At 42.8% G+C, this 23,157-nt stretch overlaps 1 protein-coding gene across 3 annotated transcripts in view; it reads right to left on the bottom strand.

Annotated features, from left to right (window-relative positions):
* Positions 1-21,915, bottom strand: part of LOC143214056 (guanylate cyclase 32E) — a 32,231-nt gene extending 10,316 nt beyond the window's left edge. For 2 of the 3 annotated variants that reach the window (XM_076434619.1, XM_076434610.1), the window contains exons 1-7: positions 9,666-21,172; positions 7,943-8,146; positions 6,964-7,161; positions 2,788-2,910; positions 1,797-1,992; positions 1,267-1,344; positions 503-747 (exon numbers count right to left, since the gene is read on the bottom strand). In XM_076434619.1, coding sequence (XP_076290734.1) covers positions 503-747; positions 1,267-1,344; positions 1,797-1,992; positions 2,788-2,910; positions 6,964-7,161; positions 7,943-8,146; positions 9,666-9,710 — 1,089 coding nt within the window. In that variant the 5' untranslated portion in view covers positions 9,711-21,172. Of the gene's footprint in view, positions 1-502; positions 748-1,266; positions 1,345-1,796; positions 1,993-2,787; positions 2,911-6,963; positions 7,162-7,942; positions 8,147-9,665; positions 21,173-21,200 lie in introns of those variants that run through there. The other variant, XM_076434628.1, reaches the window with a different exon arrangement.
* Between the last annotated feature and the right edge of the window lie 1,242 nt (positions 21,916-23,157).

The following is a 23,157-nucleotide window of genomic DNA, read 5'->3' on the forward strand; positions in this document are numbered from 1 at the left end:
AAAATTAGTAGTTCGCTGAGTTATTAGCAGTCTTTTGCACATTTATTTAGTCATTCTGTAAAATAAAGTACTGGGACAGTGCTTTTCTTCCACATTAACGCACTGGAAACAACAGTGTCATAATTGTCAACTTTATTAAAGGCTAAAAAATGTCCGAAAAAGTTTTATTGTGTTTCTTATTGATTCGTTTTCAACTCTGATTGCTCAAATATATCCAATTTGTTCGAAATTTAATTTCTGCAGTGTGTCCGAAACATTTTGGACTTCCTTAGGTTTTAGCAAGTTAGCAAGGGTTAAGTCAGTTTTACTCGGTGAAATACAACTTCGTGTTTAGGTATTCATTCAACATTTGTACAGAGTTAATGTTTCTATTTAATGGTCGAGCAATAGACACTCGATATCGCGGGATTAGAGGGTTCCAACATAGTTTCGGATGGTTTTCGCGAAAGTTCGGTCTCGCAAGGGCCAATCACGCGGGCGGTCGTGAGATTGTAATAGTCACCTGAACGATTCCGCCCACGTTCGCCAGCGGGTTGCTGAAGTTGAAGGGCGGTTTCTGTCGATAGGCGTGCACCAGCCGGGTGAAGTTCTTCGAGTAGATAGGCGCGGACGCTACCACGCTGAAGTAGCTTCGGTATGCATTCAGGATGGATGAGTTCGTTTGTGACTGCCAGAGACCCCGGAAGTACTTGTCAGGACGCTTTTCATCGTACTGTTCGATGTCGACGCCGACGACCCAGTACTCACCTGCGAGACCAATCAGAAGATGCTCTTTTCCTTCTTGTACGGTTCGATGAAGATTGTATGTTGTTTGAAAATGGGGGATACAAGTGGCAACGAAAATAGAGAGGCGAGATTAAAAGCTTCGTTTTACGTTGTTGGTTAGAGTTAGTCACGAAGGTCTGCGTACATCTGCTAGGTTCAAAACAGTGGAAAGATACAAGGTTGTTTTTGAACTGAATTTAGGTTAGGACAAGATGATAATGTTTCTTAAACTGTTTTAATAAAAGGCGTAAATGAATCGACGAAGAATTCTGTATCAAAGTGTCTGTATTGCAATTGTTATTGCAGTGGTAAATTATTCCTGCTTTCGCGTACGCGGACTTTTCAGACAGGTTTTGCGGTAAAATCAGACTTTCGTGTACTTGTTATCGAGGAGTTGGACGATTCTGATTAGAGTTCGATCGAGGGCGACTATAAAGCTAGTGACTAGGTGACACTGCTTCTCCAGTATATGTACCTGATTATGTTACAGCAGATTTATACCTTTTTCCAAGAGCTTCTTCTCGTCCAGAGCCATCAAGAGACCCATGTGCTCATAATAATTGCCTAGAATCACGTAAACTGGAACAGAACGCGACAATGTTTCTTTATAATTTCACAGGATTTCCGTTTCTGGCCGCCCTTCGTCATTTCTGAATCGTTCAAGAGGAAAAATAGGGGGACCGTCGTAGGTCGTTTGTCGACTATTTTTAGTAACCGGATAAAACAGAAATAGACGGTCCTAATCAACTGAGTGAATTAGGACCGGTATCTATTCACCGCGCGTCGCATTCCTGTCATTGTAGTATGCGGGTTATCACACGAGCGGACAATTAAAATGCGGGTAGCCTGTTTCGAGCGGCGGACGCGTGAAACGTGATTGGGGAAAACTGCCTCTTCTTGTTTCGAGATCGTTTCACCCTTATCGCGATCATCGTAAATTATGAAGAAACGAGGTTGCCGAGATTCTTGCGGGAAAACGATTTCGCGCGATTCACTTCTTCTTTTTAAAATGATATTCAACAGCTACTCACTGCGCGTCTCTAGATACGTCTCGCTGACGTGCTCGTGGAACGGATTCGTCATGTGCGTGACATGGTAAGGCTCTTGCCAGCAACGCAAGAAGTTCACGGTGACACCTGCTGCCTCGAACGATGACAATATCGTCTTTGCGATTGTCGACATTTTGTTGAACTCGAACAGGGTCGAGTTCATGTACATGAACGTCACCTAGAATTTTCCACCAGTCATACTGAGTTTCATTAGTTTTCAAATTGTTAGTTATTATGGTGTATTTATTATTGTTTGATGATTCCTAGGAGTTTTCCAAGTTTTAGCTATTGAGAGGCTTCTAGTACATCTAAAAGAAAGTGAACAATTTTATTTGAAACCGTAAGGGACTGTCGCACAGTGGTCTGAGCGGCCGATCTAGCAATTCATTAAGATTTTAGCATTAACAAGTCGTTGGATTCGTTTTGACATCAGTTTGACTTTTCTTCTTTGTTTTACATTCAGACTTCATTTTTATAAACGGAAGCCATGTTTGAAGTGTTTTTATGTAAAATAATTAAATTTTTAATTACAATACGTTTCGACTTCATTTTAACACTTACTTTTCAGATTTTTTTGGGTGTCCCAGCTGATACGGCAAAATTTTCTTTGACCGGAAACATTGTCTCCAGAAAATTGGCTATAACTTCTTATCCGGTGATACTATCATTATACTTTCTGCAGCGAAAATGTAGCTGGCAACTGTACCTTTCTAACGGTATAAATATTTTTGCGTAATTCTGATCCTATGAAATTTTACAGTTAAAAAAAGCAAAACGTGTCCCAATAATCTTTACGACAGTCCCTTATCCCCGAAAAAGTGATTGGATTACATTACCGAAGATATCTTGTTTTACATATAAAACTGCTATCGTTATTAACTAATTTATTAAAATTTGTTTTTGAAGAGATTGTTAGGTATCTAATTAGTTAAGAGTGCGATAGAGAGGTAGAGAATGTTGAAATTTCACTCACTTTGGTCCAGTTGAAAGCCATCAGAACGGATACAACCGACTTGGAGATTTGCGTGTCCGGTGGCCTGGTCCTCGCGAACGTGGGAAACTCCTTTTTGTCGGAGGACTCTCGGTGCGTGCAAAACTAGAATCAAGATATCGGCTTGAGCATTCTCGACCTGGATGCTACTTGTTTTCTATTATTCCGAGTCCGGTGATAGTTATTGCCAGCTCGGAATTCAGGTGACCGCGGCCGGCAGGTAGTGATAAATGCCGTGCGCTACGAGCCGGTCTCGAATTTGCATTTCATTTCTAGGTTAGTCTATTACTAGGCTGGAACGCTGTGTGAGACACGTAACTCTCGCGATTAGTGTGTTGTAGCTGCGATACAACTGGCCCACGGGAAACTCGAAAGAAACGACAACGGGGAACGCGTGGACAGTGATTCATGGTCGCCATTGTTCGACGCGTTAACATGTACGCTACTGCCGATTAAATTCAACGAATAGTTGTTACGTTAGGAAGAACAGAAAGGAGACTAGCGTGTCTAGAACAAGTACCTTCAAAAATATGTTTCGAAAAATTGATAAATAAAGCAGTGAACAAACATCATCAGTAGACCGCGGATCTTTATGTAAAATGAAAATGTTCTGATTAGAACCTTAATGATTTTGTTGCATTAAAAACAATGTTACAGTATTCTTAAATTTTCCTAATCTTTTATTATTTTATTATATTTCACCAGAGCCATTTCTTCATAAATGCAAAAAAGTCCACAGTCTAATCATCAGTTATGTGGTTGTAAGAATGGTCCACCGTCCGAGGGTTGAAATGTTTGATTAAATGCAACGTATCTTCTGCATGGAATATTGAAATAGTTTAGCGGAGCAAAGTAACGAATTCTCTGAATACTATGTGTACTATGGCTCAAAATGGCAGAGGGTATAAAATTAATTTGACCAGCATGTCAAGTGGGGTGCATCGAGCAGAAATAAACGCGGTCATTGAAAATTGGAGTTCCTTTACGATACCAGAATCGGATCGTGGAAAAGAGATCATCCGTAGTGCAGATCGAGTTGAGAAGTTCTTCGACCGTCGTGTCGGTCGATTAATTTCGCGAGTCGAGTCGAATGGCTTGCGTTCAACGGATCGTAAAACGGTGCATCTATATTTTTCGGTGGCCCACCGCCCACGAGGAAACAGTTCAATGATCCGGATAATTTTCCCGGGAAGACGGATGGTTTCTTTTCTCTGTTTCCCAGCGCGCCTGCAGCTCCGTTTCTTCCGCGACAGCTGCGAGATTAAAAGAAATCTAATGAATTACGCGCGGGAATAGCCTCGCCGCTGTACACCACCACGCCGAGCCGCGTCGCACATTTCTCTTGGCTCTTTCGCGTCAATTACTGCCCTTTTTCTTTGAACCTCATTCTTCAAGATGCTCTCTGTCAGTCGCGAGTCTCTTGTTCTCGAATTGCCGATGAAACTGCGTCGACAAGTTTCTCGAACAGAGAAACAATGACTTGCAACGACGAAATTTTCCACGAATTATTTTTATGCTTTGTAATATTCATTTCTCTCGCTAGAGAATAGAACTTCTCTTGACTCTTCCGCATTAGTCACTACCCTTTCTCTTTGCACGCCATTCGTCAAAATGCTGTGTCAGTTGCAAGATCTCTTACTGATTTTAACTTCGTCCTTCTATATTTACATCTAGTTATGAATATTAGATGCAAAACCGTTTTAGCCATTGCACCAAGAGTCATCAAATGGAGAGATATCTCTTTAGCTGAACGTTTCCAGAAGATTAAAATAAAGTGGAAATTCTATTAAATCTTGCAATCTCGATAAGATCTGCAATCTAAATATAACCTACTTCTTGAACGCATTACCATACAGCTGTCTGAACTTTTAAGATATGCAATGTTACAAATGAACTCTCGTCTTCGTTCTGGAGTTCTTAACTTCTCTTTAAGTAATATTTTTAATCAAATGCAGCAGCCTTGATACGTTAAAACTCGGCTTCGAACTGAAATTAAAATTGCGCCAGTGAAGCTGGTAGAGTAAAGAACATAGAGTAAAGAACATGAAATAGGCTATATAAATCTGTAATATTTCATAGATGTCTTATCAGCATTTCTTAACCCCTCTCTTCAATTAATATTTTTTACTACAGCAGCATTTTGTGAAGTTAAAGATCGTTTCCAAACCGGGTCTCGAACTAAAATTAAAATTACGCCATGATCTATAGTGAAGAATTGGTAAAAAATGTCCCAGTCGAGACGATAAATCTGCAATATTTCGTGACTAATGAGCACGTCCTCTCCATCGGTTTTTCTGAGAGGAAAGGGATCCGGTGTGGCCCGGCGTCGCCGTTAGGGAACGGGTCGACCATCCCGGGCTGGGCTAATAGATAAAGGCGTTCGCGAGCAACGATGGCGTTGAATGGGTTGAACGTGTCGTAACCTCGGCTCTCGCTTATTCGTATTCCTCGGTGGTCGGAGAATAATTTATTTACCCGGTTGGCCCAGCGCTCCCGGGAGCTTAAACCGCGCATTGCACCGCCAGATCACGTCGGAACAAGCGAAAAAACGATCGCGGCGAAACACTTCGCCGGGGACCCGTTCGTGCTATTACATAGAGGTAACATGGTTCTCATTTTCAACGGTGGCTCGCCGGTACCAAATGGTTATACCGATGCCGAACGGTTACCCGATCCTACTTTTCGGTCGCGTGCTACATATTTGACGGTCGCCTCTTTTTTTAGCAACGGCAACGTCCTGGAAACTGAAATGAGAGTTTCACGGGGTCGAGAGTTAATCGCATGTAATCTGTAAAGGGGCTGTAGGGACACCCTGGACCTCAGTTGGATGTGAAGTAGGGTGCAAAACGCATGGGGTGCAGCATAAATTGCATCATTGTGTTTTAACGTTCCGATAAGGGAGGCTCCTGGGAACTGCACAGTTAGCTGTGACTCCGATGTTTAGGCTAAATGTAGCTATTATAAATTACCTACTGCTGTAATTTTTCCCAATGAGATTAAAATACGTAAAATAATTATTTTGCCCTGAATAAATTTGTACAATTCAATAATAACGTATTCTCGTATGCATTCTTCATAAAATGCATTTTTTATAAAAGATAAAAATAAGAGAAAAGGACTGTTGTTCACATGATTGTGCATTCTTTACATTGCTTTACATTGCATAAGGAACGGTTTTATTATTTAGATACAATGGAAAATGCTGTTTTTGATTCTGGCCAGTAATGGTTAGTGCGTTTTTAAAAATACATTATTAAAGTTATTTGAAAGGTGCAATCGCTCCAAAACGTAACAAGATTGAAAGCTTATACTGTTTTTACAAATGTATATATTTTCATAAGATTCCATGATAATGTACGATCACAAGAGGTACAACAGGAGTAATATTGTTATTTTTACTTTTGATGAGTAAAAGCGATACTCGCATTCCACCTATCATTTTTTTAAGATACGTGATCTTCTGAAGACATATTTTTTCTGGACACCTTAGGACACGTCGTGTTTTAACTAACGAGACGGCATCGTTGTATTGCAACATTTGAAAAGGGGAAGTTTTTGGAAACTGCACAGTTGGTTGCGATTGAGCCGATTTCGGTGTTCAATTCTTTTTGGGAAACCATAGTGTTCAATAGATTTTATCTGGACAACTCACATGTCGCGTGTTACCTAACGAACAGCATTGTCGCATTTCAACCATCAGCGAGGGGATCATTCTGAGAACTGCACAGTTGGCTATGATTGGGACCACTTAGATCTTTATCAATGTTTTTGTAGCATAGATACTTTTGACAAGATTTTGTCTGGACACTGTGTCGGATAACCCTACTCAATGGGATAACCAAGGGACGTTTTCTCGGACTAAAAGCTTGCATGTAACTTGTTACTCCTCGGCCAGAGTGCTTCTAGAAGAGCATCCACACGAAAGTAGGGTAGTCGAAGGTTTTCCGGATTTAGCTGCATTCACTAAAGTAATGCATCCTGCGAGAGAGCCTTTTCCGGCATAAAAAAACCGCATAAAAGGAATCTCTTGCAGACAATCCCACTGTTTTCCTCCGAGAAGATTCTGATTGTTGCCAGTGGTTTTCTATTGAATTTATTTCCGATCTTCCGCCGCCGGTACTCTAGCTAACGACCGAGTTCAAAGGGTATGGCACTCACGTAAGATATCATGGGGAGGTTGAACGCGGCCGCCATTCTGCCCTCGTGGATGCAGGTTTCTTGGGGACCGATGTACGCGCTGATGTTCCTCGTCCACAGATCGGCAGTCATCAGGATGCTAGTCTCTTCCTCGCCATAAGTTTCAGCAACGACGAAGTCGAGCTTGTGTCCTCGTCGGCCGAGCTCGCCTGCGTTCACCTGCAACTCCCCGGGAACAGTATATCCTTCTCCAAGAATTAATTAAGGTGCATCGTAGTCTCCACAAACTGTTTCCACCGCCACGAAGTCTCCACTTTAAGAAGCCGGAGGGAGAAACGTCTCCCACAGATTTAAATGCTGAGACAATTTTTTCCGGGGGTTGTTGAAACAGTTTCAAAGTAACTATTGGTCCTTGGAGACTAGTGCTGGGTCTAGGTAGACCCAAGATTTCGAATATTCATCGGATGCTTAATATCGGAGCAGCAAATATAAATCTAGATGGGACTATTGCCAAGGATAAAATACATTGTGTAGATGTAATAGGTGTCTTATTATTAGACTGCTGATGTTTATGCGAATTCTCTGTTCCCTTCATTAGAGACTTCTGTGCCGACTTATTAGACTACAGAGTTTAACACTGCTTACAGTTCTATGCAGTTCTGCTAACGTTTCATTCGTTCTTTTAAAAACTCTTAAAAAATGAATGTACACTGTTTCATCAAGTGTCTCTTTAAACTAGTTGTTCAGCTTGTAAAGTTAATCGATTTGGCAAACGAATGTTTCATTCGCGAAATATGTAAATTTTTAACATACAAGTGACCCTGAAGCTATTATAAACATGCTGGAGGACTGATTATAGTAAGCGCAACAAATAACAAATTCATTTCTATTTCGGGCGCGCGATAACCGTGGGAGCAGTTTGAAGGTAATTAGCAACTTCCGCGCTAATTGCGGTCGGTCGTATTCGGGGAAAGGGAAAGGCCAACGGTGCCTGTGTTACCTCCTCCACAGCGAGCGATATTGCACCGGATATCCGGAAGCCGGGCCGCTGATACTCCAAGTCGCCTGGACGTCTCTTGGATCCGGTGATGTATCCGAGGGTGAAGTTCTCCGCGTCGGCGCCCTTGACGAGTAGAACGTGGATCGCCGTTAGTAATAGACAAGCCCTCTCCACGTTTGCCAGTAGCATGCCCAGTCGAGAAACCTGAGCATAAACAAAACGAAAATTAACAACTATCAACTATCAACTAGCAACCCTTACTCCGTAAACCAGGATTGATCGTGTCCGAGTGAATTTGAAACGTTCAGGCCTCCCTCAACTGAACAGGTAGCAAACAAATCTGAATTCAGATTTTCTCAGATTCTGTTAAAGTTTTTTTTAAAGACTTTCATCCAGGTCCTGGTGAACGGTTCGAGATAGCCGACGAAACGTTTCGGAAGGGTTAATAATAATTGGAGTACCGGAAGAGAGAGTAGGTGGCAAGAGTCGCCGAACGATGGAATCGCGTTACTTTTGCCGGTGCTTTTATCATAGATTGCACCAGTCTCGTTCATCACTCGCGGGGAATGCAATCGTTGCAGTCTCACAGAGTCTGAGTTCGAGTTCGGGCGAGCAAGCGCACGCGTGGTTTTATTTGCAACCGGGGCCAATAAAAGCATGAGCTTGCGGCCGAAAGATATAGGGAGGGTAATGGATGAAACCGGTAAGCTCGACGGGGTTGCAATAAACACCATCAATCTCCTATGGAGTGGCGAGCACTTCCTCTTCCTGCATTTCGCCACCGTTCACCGCAATCACTGGACCACTACGATCCGCTGCGCCCCGTCCCTCACGCTTTTTCTGGACGACTGTTGTGTGGTAGCGTGAGACTGATTGCTAGCAAGGCACGAGTCGCCTGCGAGAGCTATTTTCTTCGCTGCTTCGATCAGTCAAACCCCGATGCACCAAGTGCTCCTCTGCAGTTTTTTTACGGGAAAAACGTTCGGTAACACTGGGCAAGTGGAAGGGACGATCTCTCTCGTCGCGTCGCGTCGTCGCGTGTCAGTCTGAACGATGCACAGTGGGGTATTAGTAAGTCATACATTTTTGCTGTCCGTTGTAGTTAAAGGCCTGAGAAGAATAAGATTTAAAATATATTTACTTGTTAAAAAGTTTCATGATCTACAATACATATTTAGTATTAAAATAATAAATTACATCATTTCAACGTAATTTACATGCAAAAATAATCTTTTCTGGTTTTTCGGTGGGAGCACTGCATTATCACGATTTTTCAAAGGTTTTCCCTCACTGTGCGATGCTACGCTTCGAAATTCCAGTCGAGGACGTAGAGGTGCACAAGGGGTTCCGTAATCAAAGCAGCAAACTCGTATGAAATATCTACTTGTGCGTCAATCTTTTGCACCGCGTTTTATTTTACGGTTACAGTGATTAGAGCTTCTTTGTCGTGTTCTTAATTTTCTAGTGACTTTCCAATGACTATACATATATGTATTTACATATTTCGAATTTTATTTCGGTTCACCGTTTCGGTACACCGTTTGTACTTGTCGCGTATGCTATTTTGAGGAGAACTGAGTGAATAAAAACTAGACTGCTCCTGTTTTAGATTTCTCGATAAACAGCATCCGATAAACAGCTTTCTCGATAAACAGCATCCACAAGAAAGATACACGTCCAAAATCGAAATGATCCATTCGATCCTTACGGCGTATGTACATACCAAGCTCACTATGAAACCGTGGCGATGAGGCCCATGCATATGCATAAGCTTGCGAGCAAATATACTGCGTATCGCAGCGATGTTTCACGAGCGTGTCCCGTATTCCCGACGGATCCGACGTTTTCCCACGAGCGTATCGTAGGAAAATAATCATTTATCCATGCTCGGTATCGTTCGCGCCGGTGTTATTAATCAACGACGATGAGTCAACGCTGCTGCTCCTTTCTTCTTTTCCGCCCGTGGCGGTCTCCTCGAGATATCTCTCCTCGGTGATCGGTCTAAGTAACGTAACCTGTCCCGTTTCGTAATTAGCGGCGAACAGTATTGCGTCCGGCGCGGCGCGGCGTCCTGGCCGTCGGTTGACCTCGTCTTTTTTGACGAATTATTAAAATAGAGCACTATTAATAATAGGCGAGCTGTCTCGCAATGAACACTCGACCGCAGATGAGAGAATGGAATATAATTAGACTTCCTGCGTCACCGGCGCGTACTTTTATCGCTGCGTTTTTCCGTGGAAAAATTCTCGACTACGCGAAAGGAAAAACGTAATCTTCCGATCGTGTCGTGTTGCGTTGCCGCTCGTACTCGTTTCGTGGAAAACGTCGTCGTCAGCATTTCGACACACTCGAGCATTCGCATTCGCTCCAATCAGAAGGCCAAAAATGTTTTCGCATTTAAAAAGGAAAATCTTCGAGAGAGCACCTCATAATTTCTTTTCTTTTTTAATATTCGCCAAGTATGCGCGCGCGAAGTTATGGCTTTCCTTCCAGAGGTCCGGCCAAAAAAGAACGCCGCATGTCACATACTTTTTCAAAGTTTTTTGAAGTTTTTATCACCAATGCTTTGACATAGGACATCGGTTAAATTGCATTACTTAAATCCTATACTGTAAAGCTCAATTAGTGCATTTTTCCTTGCAACCACAGATATTATCTAGTCCTTGAACGAACATTAATTTGTGACAAAATGTACGACGTTTTAAAGTAATGTTGTGATTTTAACAATAAAGCCGCTTGTTTTTGTATAAGAATTTTGATTAACCCTTGGAAGGTGGACCATTTTCGTAACTGTACAATTGCTGATGCTTGACGTACGGATTTATTTTTGAAGTATATCTTTAAAAGTACCTTTCGCAACATTCATTTTAACGATGTTGATACTACGGGTCAAAATACTCGGGCACCGCTATCGGAGGGTTAAAAACAAGTCTTTTTGAATAAACCCTTACAGTTTCCGAGAAAAAGTATTGTCAGAAATCACTTTTCCTCCTGATCAATCATGACTTTAAGTTCTGTGACTACTCTGCCCTGAATGAACGAATTATTCCGTGCGAGATCGTCGCGATCGATGTTCTCCATCGTAACGCGTATCCGCGCCATCAACCATGTCGCACCTCTCTGTTCGTGGCAATAATTAACCAGATAAAAATCGCCGCGCCGCACCATCGAGTTCCCCTATCGAGAGATTTATCTCCGGGGCGAGATAACATTGTCCGCCATTTTTTAAGCGGCTCGAAAAGAGATCGCGGGCACGAAATTGACGTCGACCACCTTTCTCCGGGGCCGGAGCGCTTCTCATCCTCGATTTACATGTTAATTGTGAAACGCGAGCCGCCCCGCGAACCTAACGCAGCCCCGGACCCGGCCGATTAATCATTCGCCGTGCCGCGCCGTGCCAGTCCGATTGGTTTTGCGCGCGTGGCACGCTCGAAATTCGACGGTGCGCGATCCCGTTGAGTCGACGCCGAGCAAACATTCGTAACTCTTATCGAACGTCGATCGCCTCGATCCCCGTGATCAAATTAGGCGAGCCGACTTTCGCTAATTAGTCAGCGGGCCGCTTGCGCAACCATTCTTGACGCGCGGAACGACTCGCCCGAGGCGACATTCTCACTTAATGTCGACGATTTTACACGATTCATGAGACAAACAATGCTTAGGTTATTATAGGTCAAGGGTATTTATTGAATAAATTATTACGTGTTCTGGAGCACGTCGTTTTTAATGGATTTTTAATGGATCTAGGTTGCGCAAATCTAAAAGAAATGTCGAAAGTGATCTTAATCTGGATGAACGTCATCATCTTGTGAACTAGAATGAAACAAAACATTTGCTTAACAAAACGTCAGTTGCATAAAGCAGAAATTTATTAAATTTCATCATTTTTCTGGTAATTTAGTAAGAAAATATTGTTGATATTGACGTCATTCTACCTAGCTCACAAGATAAAGGATTGTCTACTTTATACCGTATAATGTTGGAAGAATGATGCACTACTAATGAGATGTCGCAGTCAATTTGAGAAGCATGGTTTCCAGGAAAACGCATTCAATGCGTCATATGACTATTTTTTTCTATAACTATTTAAAGGAATTATTTTCAAGGTATTATACTTTTTTTTAAATTACAATAGAAAGAGTCGGCTTCTTGCAATTTTTTGCTGGTGATTTCTAAAAATTTCTATATTCTCGAAGCACACCAAAAACTACGAAAAATTAATGTACAAAAAGTAACAAGCAAACTATATCCAATTATATTGCACTTGGTGTTCGAAACGTGCTTTAGGGACGCGTAAAGAACATCTGTCGCATATCTGCGTTTTTATTCACCCTTTTGCCACTGCCATAATCTTAGCAAACATCCATGGAATCCAATACCAGAGCTTAATTTTATATCATCGTCACATTATTCACAACTCGAAACCATAAAAACTTTCTGCGCAATTTACAAATCGCTAAATCTTTCCGTTGAAAGTTATAACCCTTTACTTTCTCGAAACGCATGATTTTAAGAGCCAGTAAAAACGTTCTACACGATACCAAACGAGTAAACAACGTGTGTAAATTGATCACGGGTAATCTTCATGTATTTTGCAAATCTGCTCTCCAGGTCTCGGTCGACGCCACATCTCTCGTGCGTGTCACTCTGCTCGATCCTAATTAGCAACGACTTCTCGCTCGTTTCTCGATTGCACAAAGTCAAATCGTGCTGGCGCTACCAATCAGGGAACTTCTTTATCAATTTCAGCGAAACTTTCGGAGAGTTCCGTGGTCGCATTAAACCGGCTCGATACGTTTTAATCGTCAAGGGAATCGGACATGGGCCAAACTCATTTCTTCCAGCGGGCGTCAGTCTTTTCTTTTTATATAATAGCGGTTAAATACAGACGTTCTTTCTCTTTGGTCGGCGGGCGATCGTGAAAGGCGCATCGAGATTCGGGCTATAAACTGGAGGATATTAAGCGTCTGAAACAGATTTATGGCGCCGTGAACAATCGACGATCTCCTCGCGACTTCCAGCCGATGAGGATCACTAAAAGCTGCGCCATTAGCGCATCCGTAATGAGTCCGGCCTTTTATTCCTCTCGCGCTTCGGTGCCTCTTTTTATATTCCGGAAAAGAAAGTATCGCAGAGACCTGTTTATACGGGTCACGCTGGTTGTAAGTACAAATGTCGATTATCTATGCGTTTCCGACGTCAGTTACTGACGAGGGTGACTTGCGAGAAACGTAAGTACTAGGTAGATCGCGAGCATTGTTTTTACTCATCAACAGTAAAGATAACAATATTACTCCCGTTGTACTTCTTGTGATCGTACATTATTCTGTAATCTTATGAAAATGTATGCATTTGTAAAAACAGCACGAGCTGTCAAACTTGTTACCTTTTGGAGCGATCGCGCCTTTGTAATACCTTCAATAATGTTTTTTAAAAAAGCGCACTGTAACCATCACTGACCAGAATGTAAAACGGCATTTTCCATTGTTTTCCTGTTGGTAAATCGATGCGTTGGGCCACCCGTGTCGTTCGCATCACCGTACCACGGATGATCGTAACCATTTAGCGAGTGACAGGTGCAAGGGATGGGAACGCGTCCCGTCGGGTTGCTTGTACCGTTTCCGGTATTCACGTCGCGTATTTCCGTTTGCTCCGGATAAATTTCCCGCCCTTATCGTGCCACGGTATATAAATATTCCTCCTAACGCGCGTTCTATCGTGTAATCGCTTCGTTCCCGACGCGACGTGTCCGACGATACGATCAGAATTATGCGGCCTCTGTGTTCAGCATGACTCCGCGCTGGCCCGTTAGGGAGGTTGATTTTTCGACAATTGTTCGGGGAAAGGTGGTCCCACAGTGTCGATAAGGTTCGGGGAATCTCCGTGGAAAACCCTCCTGCGTCGTCCTAATCGATGAAGATGAGGCGATGTCGTTGTTGTTGCTAGACTGCAGAGGTTTCTTTGATCTCTCTAAACAACGACTTGGAGCAGGAATTTATTTAGGGTGTTGATGGTTGAACAGTTGGTTTAAATTTGTTAGGTTTCTTGCGACGAAGTTGATGCGATAAGTATGTCCACTCGGTCGTTGTTGTTGCTATACACAAATTTTCTTTGATCTTTCTAAACAACGACTTGGAGCAGGAATTTATTTAGGGTGTTGATGGTTGAACAGTTGGTTTGAATTTGTTAGGTTCCTTGCGACGAAGTTGATGCGATAAGTATGTCCACTCGGTCGTTGTTGTTGCTATACACAAATTTTCTTTGATCTTTCTAAACAACGACTTGGAGCAGGAATTTATTTAAGGTGTTGATAGTTGAATAATTGCTTCGAATTTGTTAGGTTCCTTGCGGCGAAGTTGATGCGATAAGTATGTCTACTCGATCGTTGTTGTTGCTAGAATGCAGAGGTTTCTTTGATCATTCTAAACAACGACTTGGAGCAGGAATTTATTTAGGGTGTTGATGGTTGAACAGTTGGTTTGAATTTGTTAGGTTCGTTGCGACGAAGTTGATGCAATAAGTACGTCCACTCGGTCGTTGTTGTTGCTATACACAAATTTTCTTTGATCTTTCTAAACAACGACTTGGAGCAGGAATTTATTTAGGGTGTTGATGGTTGAACAATTCGTTTGAATATGTATTCGGTTTCTTGCGAAAGTTGAAAGTATGGGATTTCCTCCTTTCCTTAAAGCAAGAATTCCTCACTTTGTACTAATGTAATTATGCAACTGGGTAATCACGAATGAATCATGCTGGCCCAATTCGCCGGCCCTAAAACCCACCGCGAAGGTCACGGCCGGCGGATTCTCATTTCGCCGATGAAAAGTTCGAGGAAAGGCGTTTTCGAAATCATGCCTGGGCCTGTCAGAGTCCCGTCCAGGTCGCAAGAGAAAGTAATGGTAGCTGGTTGCACAGTTTTTATGACTATTTCCTTGGGAACAGCGGCGACGCGACGGTTGCCTCGCCTTGGGTATATATTCGCCGGGAGCGCGTTACAATTCGCCATGGTGTCCCGCGCCAATGCGCCTTCTACGCGTCCACGCAAACAAACGTGATCGCTATTACATATGTGGAACACGTTGTACATACCGCTGACTATATTTAGAAGTTTCTCGAAAGCGAGCTGCGCGCGCGCAAGGAAAAACCTCGATGTCCTGCGAGCAATCTGGAGTGGATATTGTATATGGAACAGCGTTCACGTTGCTTCCGTGTCGTTTCCATAAAATGATTCGATGATCCCTCGCAGCAGAAACGTCTCCCGCCATTGATTACCTCAGACGCGCTTGTTGCTGCCAGCGTAATTACAGGACGATGACGTAAGAGCGACATGAGTTGATTAGGAGGGATTACGAATCCCGCTCCAAGCTTAAATTACCCGTGCACTCGATTTTGTGGAAAATCAATTACTGTTACTCTCTGGTTGTGTATAAAATGAAAGTCTTCGATGGAAGAATATTATACTCTACAGATTAAACCCGGAGGCACCATATAAAATTCCATTGATACTAGAAAATTGGAAAGGTTATGCCTCAGAAACTCGACACATCTTTGAATCCACATTTCCACGAAACGTAGCTTCGTAGGGCAGTAAAACGTCGAATCTTTTCGACGTATTTCGTGGTGCAGAATCCTCTCCATCCCTTTGCAGTTCTGACTAAGACCACCCCGCGGGAGACGAGGTTCTTGCCTCCACGGTCCTGAGACCGTGCAGTTGACCGGCGAAATTATTTTGAGCAGTAAAAAGAAGAGGTTGACGCGCGTTTTTATCTCTCGTTTCACTGATTAGTAAGAAGAAAGCCGTTACCCCGGGGATAGAGAGGAGACAGAAGACGTTCCAGGACGAAAGGAGAAAAGATATACCGTATGAGAAAGGATCGGCCGTAAGGTTGCCGGAGTAGCCTGCACATGTCAGAGACCTTGTCATGTTGCAACCCGATGGAATCTGATAAGGTCCATCGAGCGGAATAAGGCAGTCCCTTTTGTCGGCTCCTTTTTCATAACAATTTCTTATGGGAACGAATGGCGCGCAGCTTCTGCGAATACTATTGGACAACAACGCGTATATTCGCGAGTGGGTCGTGGTTAAGTGACGGCGTGCCCCATGCGAAATATGGAGGAGGTCGAATGGTCCGTCTGTGCCTTTTTCCCCCTTGGATTTACGAGCACAGCGCCGTTTCCTAAATTCCTTCTGTCGCTCGCAGATCGGCGGTCCTTCGGCGAAAATGGTATTACGAACCCCGGGAGAGCCGGAAAGTTATACCTTGATTAAAAGGAAAGGCTATTGTCAGCGCTGGAAGCACCATACTTCTCAGTTTGATGGGTTTTAGATTTAATTCCGATGACTCGGTTAACATTTGCTGAATACATGTAAAGTTATTACTACACAGCGGATCTTTATGCAAAATAAACATTTTTTACCTGAATTGCAACAAACTGGAGTGAAATAGAAATTTATTTTCTTTCGTATAATATGTTGTAGGTTGAAGATAATATAACAGCATTCTTAAATACTTCTAATGTATGTATCTACTATTTCAAATTACACTTACTCATTTTTGGCATAAATGTACAAAATCCGCTGTCTAGTTATTACGAACTCCAGGCGGACAGAAAACTGATGCGTTCATTAAACAGAAAGGCATTTAGATCTTGTTCAGATGATTGTGTTGGAAATTGCTCTGAATATATTTATTATTCTGCTGTGAGTTCATAAAGGTTGCGTAAAATCTGAAGAAATATCACTTTTTACGGTTGGTGGCTCGAAAATAAAATTCACTATTAATTTTCTGTATATTACGGTAGCTGCAGAGCTGTCCTAGATAGTACAGTCATAAAAGGAATCATCTACAGACGGAAATTGCATAGTTTGCTTTTTATTGTCCTAGCTGCAGCCTCGTGCAGAATTTCTCTCTCTCCACAATTTGATAAGAATATTCTAGGAACCGCAACTATTAAAAGCAGGCGAAACAGAGCCGATATTTTTGAATCGTGAAGTGGAAATGCCCTCTTCATTACGTTATCTTGGTTGTCGGTACAGTGTTGCTATATTTCATGTCTCCGGCGTCATCTTTCGTATCTGATCGTGGAAAACAGATATGCGTTTGCTTGTCTGAATCATGTCTGATGAGCACAATTGCTTGTACTCGTTTCATTCATGTTCGATCATGAAGAACAGTTGTTACTTGCCTGAGTTTGCGAGACTTCATCAAGACTTGTATTAAAATTAAGGGGACAGTATCAAAGCGAAAGATAATAGAATAAGAGCAAGCAGAAATCATGTAGAAATGTCTACGTTTAATTGTTGGTCAGGAAGTATGTGATAAAATGTGATAGTCGCTGTAAGCACCAAGCAAGTTGCCGGAAGAGATCGTAATCGCCTCTGTCCGTGCATGGTCGTCCGTTTTCCCTGAAAACTCCGAAAAGTTCTCCGACTCTCTGAAGTAGGTCAAACGCAAGGCTGGAATAAAATCGCTGTTTTACAATAGAAAATCGCAGACAATCTACTTTATTTCGAATCGTGCTTACAACTCTGGAAACTGAATGATTTGTACAACATTTCTAACATAGTATCCAAGATAACATTTCATTCGAAGAGTCGAAAACTAGCTGAGTTTTACTTGCGTCTTAGAAGTGATCTTAGTGGTTGAAAAAGAATGGTTATAATATCAATTTCGGTTTATAAACGATTCTTGGATCGATTTTACCGAAATTCATATCGCAAAACATTGTAGCTGTAAATCACCGCGTCCATGTGTGCGAATAAAGAGAAACATTTCTATGTGTATGTTCTTCATTATTAACACAGCGTTGAAGTAAATGAAGCAGCTACACGTTTTTCCTGTTCACTTTTTTGTATATTTAAATGAGTCGGTAGAATGTCACTTAAGATTCGGACATAATTGACTGTGGAAGTTTGACAGCTGCACCACGAAATAGAGAGGCAAGGTGTACGATGGTGGGCCAGGAAAATAAAGAAAAAGTGTAGAAGAGAGATGCAGATCAGGGACACGAGGAAAGGTCTCTATCCGAGTTGCGGGCCGGTTGTGAATGAGTGGTTTGGCGCAACTGTGGCCACGTGCCGTCCAAACTCGGCCTGATAAATCACGCTAGGGTCTCTGTAGCGGGCCAGATCGTAGGACCCTGTCCTCGGGTCCCCCGTCGTGGTTCGTCCAGGACCGAAAATCCCGGATTCGTCGAGCGGCACCTGTCACTGGCGCGCGATCGACCGACGCGATTAAATTTTATCGGGAAAGGTGTCAGACAAGCAGAAAGACCCGCTTCGGCCGGTGTCTCTCTCTTTCTCTCTCGACGCTGACTGGTTCGGGAACACATTAACCGACTTCGAGATACTCACGATGACATTTACGAGTGGAGAAAGATTGTTTTCGTAAACTGGACACGGGTAATTTTGTCTCTGGACACGCAGTTCCGCCTCGTCACTTCGGTTAATTGAAATAATCAGCTTTCCCATTGTCGGGGAAGAACCGCGAGGAGTGTGTCTTGATTTTGAAATTGTCCCCCTGCGCCAGCGCAGCTTTTCCATTTTCCGAGTCACAATCGGTAAAAAGAACAGAGGTATTTTGAAATTGTGCTCCTGGTTGGGTCCAATAAGATAGTGGTCCCCAACCCCCAAATGGTACCGGGCTGCCCAAGGAACATTAAATACAATTAAATTAAAATTATTAAATCAAAACAATCTAAATATAAACAATCAACGTCCCCCCCTCAGCGGGCCGCGGTAAAATTATCAAACGTTGACCGGTTCGCGGCGATAGAAAGGTTGAGGAGCACTGCAATAAGAGACACAAGGGGTGTGTCTCGATTCTGAAGATTGTCGCTTGGTTCCTCGTTTGAGGATGGCGCGGTGTGGCGCGCGGTGCGGCGACTGGATAGTCGCGATTTCATTCGAAACCCCGGAAACCAGAGCGTTAAACTCGCGTTAGAAGACCGTTAGCAGAGTATGGTAGCACTAGGATATTGCGTCGGGGACGTAAACGCGAGAAGTTTCAGCCTAGTTACCCGAGGGCGAGGTCCTTCCGCCTTGATGAGTCCATATTACCACGGAAAACGAAGATAACCGTGTTCGCGCGAAATGAAACCGCGAGAAACAAAAGCGCGGAACGATCGCGCTCAGGACATAGAAAGATACTCGGCCGGCAGATGAAAAAGAACGAGACACTTCTCGAGGATCCACAGAGCCGAAGAGCGGCTTTCGAAACGCCGAGACCGTGCTCGACGGGCATCGCCACACGCGGAATAGAAACAAACAACGCCCGGGAGCTAGTCTCTGGACTGTCGTCCAGCCTCTCTACGAAAATAAACCGCCGCCGGTCCGATAAACACGAAAATAGAGCGCGCACTGCCGTTATTGCGATTCCTAGGAGATCGGTGACACGTTATGGCGCCGCCGATTGAATTAACACCGTCGGAATTTAGGTTTTCTGTTACAATCAATAGCGAATAGAATTAGATGAACGGACCAACCACTTGCTTTTGATTTCTTCCTTTACTTCTTAAATATTTGAATGAGTGTCTGAAAGAAGGGCCTGGAAAGAAGGTTTCGAGCTCAAACGTGAATTGCGATAATAAAAACCAGCTGAAAATGACATAGGCCCTTCTTACATTGGTAAAAGACTGAAAGCTGAAACACATTTTTACGGTTTGTTTTACTAAATGTGGAAACAAAATACGTTTCTAATTGTTCCCCTATAAAATTTAAAAAACCTGACATAGACTCTTTTTCCAGATACCCAAGCATTTATCTAATTTATTCTTTATTTAAAGACATATGTCAATAAAAATTGAAAAGTAAAATTTTGATGTCGTATGCTTCCCATTCCGACATAATGAGCAACTGAAGAAAATGTTATCTGGATACTATCCATTATAAAGAGACGCTGATTTTAATAATGTCACCATGAAAGACATAATAAATATTAACACACGTGTACATGTACGCATTACAGTTTCTTCAGATGTTCCTTTACTAAAACCATGAAAAATGTTGGATGGCAGTTGAAAGTAAATGCTTCTACTCCCACGAAGATATTCAACAGATAATGACCAATACTCCAGCGAGCTGGCGCGAAAATCTCATAAATTATTCGGCGAACGACTCTTGCCTGACTTATCGAACTATTATGTCGATCATCCATTATCCATTCGGCGCGGCGACTAATTAGAAAATGTTCGGCGAATAGAAACGCATAGCCCGAGGTCCGTGCCTACTGTTGACGCAACCTTCGAGTCGAGGCGTGCCTAAAATCCTCTATGTAACACCATGTGACATAGATTCAAGATCACCTTTTTCGAAAGTCGGCCCCCATGATCGCGCCGAGTCACTTTCAGCCGATCTAGAACTCGAGATCGCACTCGTGGATCGCGCACGTTTCGAATGTTCCGATCCCATACGTTCGACGATCTAGACTAACCCTGGAGATAAGGATCGAGAAAGTGTGTCTAAGAAAAATGGTCTTGACAAATCATTCGGTCAATCGTTCGAGATGAAGTCCAAGGCTGTTCCATTTTTTTAATCGAAGATGCAGGAGTTCAGACTTTCGAGATTTGTTACTTTGTGAACAAATAGAAAAATTGTATTGTTTCTAGAACGTTTCCGTCGTACAGCTCAGAAAAATTGGTAGTATTTAAAGAGCAATGTTACTAATTTATATGTTGGCAATTTTATAATATATTATGGCAAGAACAAAATATACTATAGTACGCGAATATTATTTCTTGACTGCGGAACTTTGTGGAAAATAAAAATAGTTTGCATTCATTGTAGAACACAAAAAACCAAATAGGAGTTTATGTTTCGCATTCATTGTAGAACAGAACAACCAAATAGGAGTTTATGTCTCGGTTCATTACTTTATTAAGACGTAAGGAAGATTCTATTCTTTGAAATTGCATGCAACATGAATAATCTCATTTAAACTTATCTCATCTTGAAAGGAGAAATTTACATAGTCCATTATTCATGTTCTTGCTATATTCATTTCTCACTAATATTGCGTTGACGTGACGCCAATTGACAGATTAAGAATACAGAAACAAAGAACAGACGGGCGTTAAGAAATGATATTTTTCCAAGAAGCTTCACCTTGAGCGTGTTTCAAGAAGTGGCCGTGCCTCGTCATCGAAGATTTCGAAGATGTTTCGGTGACAAATGAGTCAAATGGCGGAAGTTGCGGCCTGTAGCGTAACAACTGCTTCTGTTTCGCCGGCGTGTGGTTTCCGAGTCATTGGTATCGCTTACCTTGATCGTCCTGTTTCCGTTTAACAACGCTCCGGAGAGTGGGCCGTATTCAGGAGCTCTCGAACCGCAGCGTTTTAACTGCCAGCCGCAGTTTCATTCAGACGCTGGACGCCGTCGAAAACGTGCAAATTGCCGGTGTCGGCGTCGGCGTCGGCGTTCTGATCGCGATAACACCGTCGCGGAAGAAATTAAAGCATTCCGGCAGCTAGAATCTCGCAATTGAAATTCGCGAGGTTGGTCCACGCGGGAGCGTGCAAGAATGCAGCTCTCGCAATCGGCACGCGGAATCGGAGGAACGGAAACCTGCGACTATTTCTCTCCTAGGTTCAGGCTCTTCTAGTTTCGCGTACCATCTCTCGCGCTAGCAAAACTCTCTTCAGCGAAAATCTGAAAAATCCTGCGAGCGGAAAAATGAGAAAAGAGGTTTTGCAGTTTCGAACGCGTTTCGCGGGATTTCGAGCGGTCCGATCGCTATAAATACGCGAGGAACCGACGGATAGATGATCGTCCGAGCGGAGGACGTTTGAAATTTGAACTCGCGTCCCGCCGGCGCGAGAAGAACGACGACGTGAGACCGCCGGTCGACAGTGATCATGGGCGCGCGCGGCCAGACTGACTTCGCTCTGCTCGTCCTCTTTCCCTCGCGGCTCGCACGTCGAGCGTCGTCGCCGTCGGCGTCGCGTCGCGTCGTCGTCCCATTCACAGCACTGTATGCTTGCTCAGGCGCATGAGCGACTGCCCGCGAAAACGGTCCGATAAAGAGGGAGGCGCGGAACTCGCGCAATTTTCCCGGTTCGGACCTTCACCTGCTCGCACAACCTCCTTTCCACTTTTCCGACGCTTCTCGAGCGTTCCACAAAGGTTAACCCTTCGCGCTCCAATGGCGACTCTGAAGCGCCACTAAACACTGATATTTAAACTTGTTAGTAAGGGACTGTCGTAAACATATTTAATTTTGTTAGTAAAGGACGGCTGTGAGCTTTATTTCTGTTTATAAACAAACTTCTCGTGAGCATTAGAAGCAACAAGTCATATTCAGTGCACTTGTGCCAAGCGAAGACTAAAAATATGTCCTAAAAAGTTTTATTGCGTTTCTTATTGATTCGTTTTCACGGGAAATTGTTCATCCCTAATTGCGTAAATATATCTAAGTTGTTGGAAATTTAATGTTGTTTAAATACGCAAAAAGAATTGTACACTTATCGCGATATGAATGTTTTAAATGCCACTATGTATTTTTTATTATATATTGTTGTAGGTGACGTCAAGACGAATCCAGTGACTCGCTAAACTAAGCATGTAAATCTTAAAGTAATGCTAAAATTGGTTTGGCCAACTTTTCGGGGCAAAGACTCCACTGTGCATCGTCTAAAAAATGAAGCCATTATTAATAATTGTACAAGTAATCCACTCCTTAATGGAAATGACAGCAATGTCGCAATTGGAAACATCTCGTTTTTCATATTGAAGAAATAGCGAAACGAGCCCGCGAGAAAGAACAGTGTTAATGAGACAATATTTCAGTTCGAAAATGATATATTAAACCAGGGATCATCAAAGTGGTTGATATCGACCACTAGGGGTCGATATAATATAATTAGGGGTGGATCCGATCTAGAGGGTCGATTAGGGGTCGATGAATACCAATGCTATCCAATCGCAAAATTGACAGCATCGCAGTATACAGGGAGGTCCGTTTAAATAAGGACACCTAAATACCTCTTCAGGTTATTGTGTGGAACGAATATTTTTTTCCGAAGGTCATTTTTTTCAGAGTTATCAAGGTCATCGATGTTTTTTGATACATAACTACATTTTTTTTATTGCATCGTGTAACCGATCGACAAAATACATTCAGTTATTTATAATAACATGACATTGACCTTGATCTAAAGGTATTCAGAAGGTATTCTTAACGCATTCCGTATAAGCACAGTTCGGCAAAAATTTAATCAAC

Source organism: Lasioglossum baleicum, chromosome 1 (genome assembly GCF_051020765.1).
Source record: "Lasioglossum baleicum chromosome 1, iyLasBale1, whole genome shotgun sequence".
In the NCBI taxonomy this organism is placed as follows: Eukaryota; Metazoa; Arthropoda; class Insecta; order Hymenoptera; family Halictidae; genus Lasioglossum; species Lasioglossum baleicum.